Below are 6,395 nucleotides of genomic sequence, written 5' to 3'. Positions count from 1 at the left end.
CAGAGATGTTAAGAAACTAATGCAAGGTCACACAGAGAATGACAGAGTTGGGATCCTAACACATCCTGGTCCAGCATCAGGTAATAGTCTCCTGCAGGAGATTATGCCTGGGAAGCCCTGAAGGATAATTAGGAATTATATCTAGGTGAGGTCGTGAGACCAGAGCCCTTTAGGTGGGACAACAGCATGTCCAGACATAGAGGCTACAGCCTGCCGTGAGTCAGACTTTCATTTCAGGTGGAGGTTCTGGTGGCTTCCGGGTGGACTGAAATGAGGGCAATGAGCCTTTAGGATACTTGTCTAGTTGGAAGGATGGCAGGCACAGGGAAGGAGGCAGCCTAGATCTGAGAAGATAAAAAACTCAGCAGGACGTAATTCATTTACTTACTCAGCAGGTACGTAGGGAGCGTTCGCTCTATGTTCAGCACTAAGATAGAGGACTTGTCTACACAATGTGGAACAGCACATTTACCATCCTTGCTCTGTGGAACTTACGGTTCGAGTTTGGGCCCAGAGACGGAGAGGAGGGGTTTCAGGGTGCATTGAAGGTTCCATTAGGACAGGTGATGTTTCTCAGACCAAACAGTGACCAGTGAGTGAGGGGTACAATCACTCCAATGGGTCTTGAACAACATTTTATTGAAGTAAAATAGAACATATCAGGCAGTGTGCCTTGAATGCCGTAAGGGAAAGAACAATTTACAGAAATTCTGTTTGTTACATACATGTATGTGCAAGTCTTATATCAGAACAATATGTGCAATATACTGCTTACTGAGGGTCAAGTAAAAATAGAAAAAAACCTGTGAAAACTTCCTGAAGGATGACCACACATCTATAATTGTACTTGAAGGTGTATAGGTGTAGAATTGACAGCATTAACGTTCTCAGAAAGTGAAAGAATTCACAGACTCGAAAGGAATAGAAGTGAGAAGGTTTATTTAAGAAGACAGGCACTGGCAAAAAGGCTGCCGGGGGTAGGCTCCAGTGGACAACTGCACCTAACTTTAGGTTGTCTTTTTCTTATATAGGAAAGGGTAGGTAGATTTTCTTACAGCAGGATATGTGACGTATAGACTGAGATTATTTGATTGACATATGCAGGTTATATAACTAGTTTCTTTCTGAGCATGCTCTTACCCATAATGCACACAGCAAAACAGGGGGGCAGGGTCAAGCCTCAATGTTCATTTTATTCTAATTGTATTATAACCCGGCTGCAGTTCATGCTGGGGGCAGGCTTCAGTGATCTGGGCAGGTGTCAAAAACTAGATATTTCTGGTTGCTGTTTTATCTCCTTTTTCTAAGGATGCTTCCACAGAAAAATTCATCTCCACAGACTGAGTCTCAGTGGTCCCTGAGGAGGGGATGCAGGCCTGGGCAGTCCCGCTTGGCTCACTTTTATTAACTCTTTTTCTGCCTCATCATAAGAGACTGATCATGTCTTCCTCTTTTTAAAAATATTTTTTAATTCCTATAACATGGATAAATGCAAGTGGATGGACAAGTGGATGGATGGGTTATGCACGCATAGGATGAATGGAAGGCTAGATGGAAGAATGGAAAAATGAATGGGTAGATGGGTGGGTGAATGCATGTATGCATGCATGCCTAGATAAGTGTAAGGAGTATGGATGGAGGGAGGCCAAAAGACCTACAAAAGTCAATGTAGGGCTAAGTCTGCGGTGTCTGAGGGGTGGTGGAACAGTGGAGATGAACACAGAAGTTAAGGCGGGAGAGGTCAGGGTTAGGAGGCCGAGGCTGTGCAGAAGACAAGGGGTGCCCTGGTTTGAAGAGGAAAGTTGGGAGACACACAAGTCCCCATGCAAGATGCTCTGACCTCACGGCCACTCCGCACCACAAGCTCAATCCTGCCTGGTTCCTGCAGACCACAATGCAGATCGCTGCCAAGCTGCAGACCTCCACACCACAAAGGTCTCTGGCGAGAGAAGCCGGAGGTGTACCTGAGCTTGGCCTACCGCGCTTACCACCCTTCTGGGTCCGTCTCCAGGCGCCGTCTCCCCAGCGGCCACTGGGCTCTGTGTCTGGATGGTTAGAGCGTGCCTTACGCTCCCCAATGGCTGAAATCAATTCTCTCTCCGCCTATCCTCACCGAGCTCTCTGAGGCGGCTGGATGGGCGCAGCGGCAACCCGCCGGGGCGTCTCCTGGGGGTACCGTACATTGTCCTCTGTGGGCCCAGACCGCCCGCTCATGGTGGGGTAGGGCGCCCACATCATTTTCGGTCGTCTCAGGCCCGGTAAGGAAAGCGGGTACCAGAGCAGGACGCTGGGTCCGGCAAACCCGGAGGGAGGTGAGAAACGTGGTGGAATCTGGGTTTGCACGCTGAGCCTCGAGGGCAAGCGGGAGCTGAGGCCTGGTTCTGCCCCCGCTGCCCTCGGAGGACAGCTTTGGATCCAGACCCGGGGCCTTTGCGCCTCGAGCTGGGAAAAGCCTGACAGAGGGGAGGGGAGCAAGACTTGTCTGTGGGCCTGAGGAGGAAGAGCAGGGTCGAGGAGACAGGTCACCACTGTCGCTCAAGCCCCTCCTCAGCTCTAAGCTGACGCAGCCACACCTGCCCCCAGCGCGTTAAGATACCTGGGTGTGCCACTACTCCCAGCCCCGTGCAGGCCCTTCAGGAGGGAGCGGTGTGTGCCATCTCCCTGGATTATGTCACACAACCCCCAAGTTGATGGGCTGTGAGTTTCTGCCGGGGGTGTGTGACCCAGCTGTGGGGCAAGAGGACAAGGAAGACGGGAGGGGGAAGGTGAATGGGAGGACGATGGCAACGAGGCGGTGGGGGCCATCAGTGGCTGGGACAACTCTATTCGAGAGGTATTGTGCCAGGGGAATGCTATGAGTTGTTCCCGGACCAAGAGGATGATGGACCCTGGGTCCGTGACGGTGGCATAAGGAGTTGGGAAAACATGGCCCATGTGTGGGACCCGGAGGAAGAGGAAGATCGGGACTATTACCTGGGAGGCTTGAGACGTCCACCGGGAAGAAGAGACACTGGAAGAATACCATGAGGACACCGACGGTCTGTATCCTGACACCCACCTGCCTCCTCCTCTGGCCCTTCCAGGGCAGTTCACTCGCCCCAGTGCTGAAAGAGCTTTACACGTCGCAGCTTTCCTCCCAATCTACAGCTAGCTAACACAGTAGGATAATTCACCAGATGTGCCCCAGTCCTTATCGAGGGGGCAGGGGGGCATGATCAGGGCATCTGTTCCAAACACCAAGAAGCCCTGAAGCTCTTCTGCGAGGTGGACGAAGAGGCCATCTGTGTGGTGTGCCGAGAATCCAGGAGCCACAAACAGCACAGCATGGTGCCATTGGAGGAGGTGGTGCAGGAGTACAAGGTGAGAGGCATAAGGAGGGAATGAGGGTGTTTGAAAGGAGTGGGGCATGGGGAGTTATAGTTTATAATATCAAATTTAGTGTTGTCAAGTTAAAAAAAAAGTTAATTTTTCATAATATAATAAACACAGTTTGGAAGAACTCCTTGGCTGGTGGGAGTGCAAAGATAGAGCAAGAAGTATTCAGAATAAGGCCTGTAATTGACGGGGAGTGTAACAGGTTGGGCAGCCACAGATGTTCAGTGTAGATACGGTGCCATTTATAGTGCTATTTGTATCACATATCCAGGACAGTTGTATTGTTTCCAGGTCAATATTCTTTTAGTTTAATTTTGTATAAAAAGAGGCTTTTTACTTCTAAAAAGCTTACTTATTTACATCTTCCATTTTGTCCATCTCATGAGTTAAGAGTTTGTTTTGACTCTTCAAGCTAGAAGCAGTGGATTATGAAAGTAAGATCATTTCGATTTGACCAAAGGGCACCATTAAATGGTGTAAGGTTTTAGGCAGCAGATGGGTGTATAAAGCAAATCCAGGCGTAACTGGATGCCTGTATTGCCCTGTCACCACACTGCTGCCCATAAAATCATCGCTCTGCAAGAAGGACCAGATGCAGACAAGCCAGGGTGGTACAGGCGGTGGGAGCGCCGGGCTCCTAACACCTGAGGTCGCCGGTTCAATTCCCACATGGGCCAGTGAGCTGCACTCTCTACAGCTAAGATTGTGAACAGCTCTCTCTGGAGCTGGGCTGCCGTGGGCTGCCCGTCGCCATGCTGTGAGTGGCTGCCAGCCCATGACCGGCAACCAACTGCCCCAGTCAGGGAGGGGGGGCAGGCAGAAGGAGGGGGGAAAAAAGGACCAGATTGCTGCCATCATCAGTACTCCTTGGTTTTGTTTTCTCCTTTGAGGTAGCTAAAGATAACCAAAAAACTTTTTGAGGCTCTTATCAAGTATATATTCATTATAATGTAGATGATAGGGTCAACTTCTTCAGTTATTTATCTGAAAGTACTGGGCAGTGACACCATGCCAAACACTGTTCAATTTATGCCATTAAAAACAGTGGAGTGTTCTGCAAAGCACAGCGCTCTACAGCTTTTTAAGATTAGACAGTATCAGGATATTAACAAGAATCTTAGAAGGCTATGAAAGCCTAATGTTAAATAGTCCGTTTAATTGCAAAGGAGAAAAAAATGGGGAAACTCGTGAAACCCTGTATTCCGAGTGCCGAGTGCCGCCACAACTTTGAGAGGAAATTAAAGAATCCCAGAATTTCTTCATCTACCTCTTCAGCCTTAACTCTGAACTGATGACTCAGTATATCAAACTGCAGGTTTAAAAAACATCAGCTAATCCTTCTTTGCTATTGGTTGATATGAATCTGTTGATGAATATAATTGTGCTTTTCTTATGATCACCATTAAGCTTTCAAAAGTGTGGATGTGCTGTTTTCCCAAGCCTAATACTCGACCACTAAAGACAGTATTTTTGAAGCTGTATCAAATGAAGTGAGTTAGAGGGAAAATTAGGAGTCCACATTGATGGTGCAACATCATTGCCATGTTTTAGATCTGGGTTTTGGACAAAAATTGAAGAAAGCTGGCATCAAGATGTACCGCAGCAGTCACCACCACATATTAAGTTCCATCCATTGGCCCGTAATCTACTGGAAATGTTCAGCCTTGCTGACAGCAGATCCACTGTGAAAACCAGGACATGTAACCCCAGTTTGCCTTGGTTTTGGAACATCTGGATGCCATTCAGTGTTTTGTTACATAACTGAGGGGTTCTTTGGTTATCAAGAAACTGGATTCAGCTGAATGTATGGACAGAACAGATTTTGGAACATCAATGACAGAACCCTGACTTTGGAACACCAATGGAAACGATTGTACTTTAAAAATTCAAAAATTATAACTTTCTGCAGGATTTAACACATTGCAGTTTAAAATACATTGACCCTGAAATGTCAACGGGCAAACACCAAGATCACTGTTCATTATGAAATACTTAAGCAAAACTTGCCAAAAATATAGCGACTGACAGCAAACTCATGCTAAAAATGTCTAATTTTCTTGGCCCATCTTTTGAGGACCACATTCATCAATATTATTTCAAGAAAAAAAGAGTGAAATATCCAGAACTATTTTGGGTGATATGTTCTTGACCTTGTTCTTAAAACATTCCTGTCATAGCTTTTGGGAAGAATGTGTTTCACACTGATGTCAGTCCTCACTGGAAGAACTTCAAGAGGATTTCATGGAACTCAAAGTCTGTTTTTACTAGAAACTTCTAGATAAATACTCTAGAGAAATTTTGGTGTGAAATGTCTAAACAAATGAGAAGACTTCACTCGTCATTCCATTTTACCCTTACATCTTAAAAGCTTTTCTTTTTTGGCTGTATCTAGCTGTGAGGAGGAAACAGCGCAAGAGTGTGTTAAAACAGCAGCTTGTGTTGTGCTGCATCTTCTACACCACCCAGGACAAAAGTTCAAGTTTAACTGGTTATCACATCACCTGAATAAAATTTTGCCTTCCAAAGTTATCATTTTTGATTAATTGACAAACTTGAAAATTTAAATATTGCTGGAGGGAGGATGTGAGATTTTTAGGTATAAGTAGAAGCCTGGTTTACAAAAATGTTGAGAAAAAGTGGTATACCCATGTCCACCAGATGCTCATCTCTTTACTGTCTTCCCTGCTAGGTTCACCTGTTGACCGCTGTCACAAGTCCGAATGTTTAAACTTAACCCTGCTCTTCTCTATTCCTGTGGCTGGCTGTACCTGGGAACTCATTGTCATGCAGGCTGTCATGCGGGGTCTCAGCTCCTGCTCCCCACATAAGAACGCAGGATATGGTGAGGCCAAAGAGGAACACCCACGGAGCCATAGATAGGGGAGTCATACCACTATATTCTCGCTGGCGGCTGGGTTGGAGACAAAGGAAGCAGGAGCCACACAACCCACAACCTGTTGTCCACTTCTCTCTGCCAACCAACCTCACTGGATAGCTGCAACCCGCCATGCTAACTGCAA

At 46.8% G+C, this 6,395-nt stretch overlaps 1 protein-coding gene across 1 annotated transcript; it reads left to right on the top strand.

Annotated features, from left to right (window-relative positions):
* Positions 1–1,894: 1,894 nt before the first annotated feature.
* Positions 1,895–3,384, top strand: TRIM52 (tripartite motif containing 52; the record flags this gene model as incomplete). The annotated part of the gene is given in 9 exon segments (XM_081036196.1): positions 1,895–1,999; positions 2,584–2,688; positions 2,692–2,741; positions 2,743–2,852; positions 2,855–2,984; positions 2,986–3,104; positions 3,107–3,160; positions 3,163–3,206; positions 3,208–3,384. Coding segments are annotated over 9 exon segments (894 nt in total).
* Positions 3,385–6,395: the final 3,011 nt, after the last annotated feature.

This window comes from Rhinolophus hipposideros, assembly GCF_964194185.1.
Source record: "Rhinolophus hipposideros genome assembly, chromosome: 23".
Classification (NCBI taxonomy): domain Eukaryota; kingdom Metazoa; phylum Chordata; class Mammalia; order Chiroptera; family Rhinolophidae; genus Rhinolophus; species Rhinolophus hipposideros.
Note: the sequence above shows the minus strand (reverse complement) of the source record. Positions and strands in the feature narration are given on the sequence as shown.